Below are 232 nucleotides of genomic sequence, written 5' to 3' on the forward strand. Positions count from 1 at the left end.
GGCGAGGATAAAGCCCTGGCCGTTTTTGATGTAGAGATCGCGCATGGAGGCGAACTGCTCGGTGCCCGCCGTGTCCAGGATCTCCAGCACCGAGGGAGACGAGTCCACCTCGATCTCCTTGCGGTAGAAGTCCTCGATGGTGGGGTCGTACTTCTCGATGAAGGTCCCGGTGACGAACTGCACCGTCAGGGCGGACTTCCCCACCCCCCCACTGCCCAGCACCACCACCTTG

General features: G+C 62.5%; 1 protein-coding gene across 1 annotated transcript in view; it reads right to left on the reverse strand.

Annotated features, from left to right (window-relative positions):
• RAP2C (RAP2C, member of RAS oncogene family) overlaps positions 1–228 on the reverse strand; it is a gene marked incomplete at its 5' end in the record, with an annotated part of 9,508 nt that extends 9,280 nt beyond the window's left edge. The window contains one exon of the mRNA XM_010186532.1: positions 4–228. Within this exon, the coding sequence (XP_010184834.1) occupies positions 4–228 (225 nt within the window). The remainder of the gene's footprint in view (positions 1–3) is intronic.
• Between the last annotated feature and the right edge of the window lie 4 nt (positions 229–232).

This window comes from Mesitornis unicolor, unplaced genomic scaffold (genome assembly GCF_000695765.1).
Source record: "Mesitornis unicolor isolate BGI_N332 unplaced genomic scaffold, ASM69576v1 scaffold30456, whole genome shotgun sequence".
Taxonomy (NCBI): Eukaryota; Metazoa; Chordata; class Aves; order Mesitornithiformes; family Mesitornithidae; genus Mesitornis; species Mesitornis unicolor.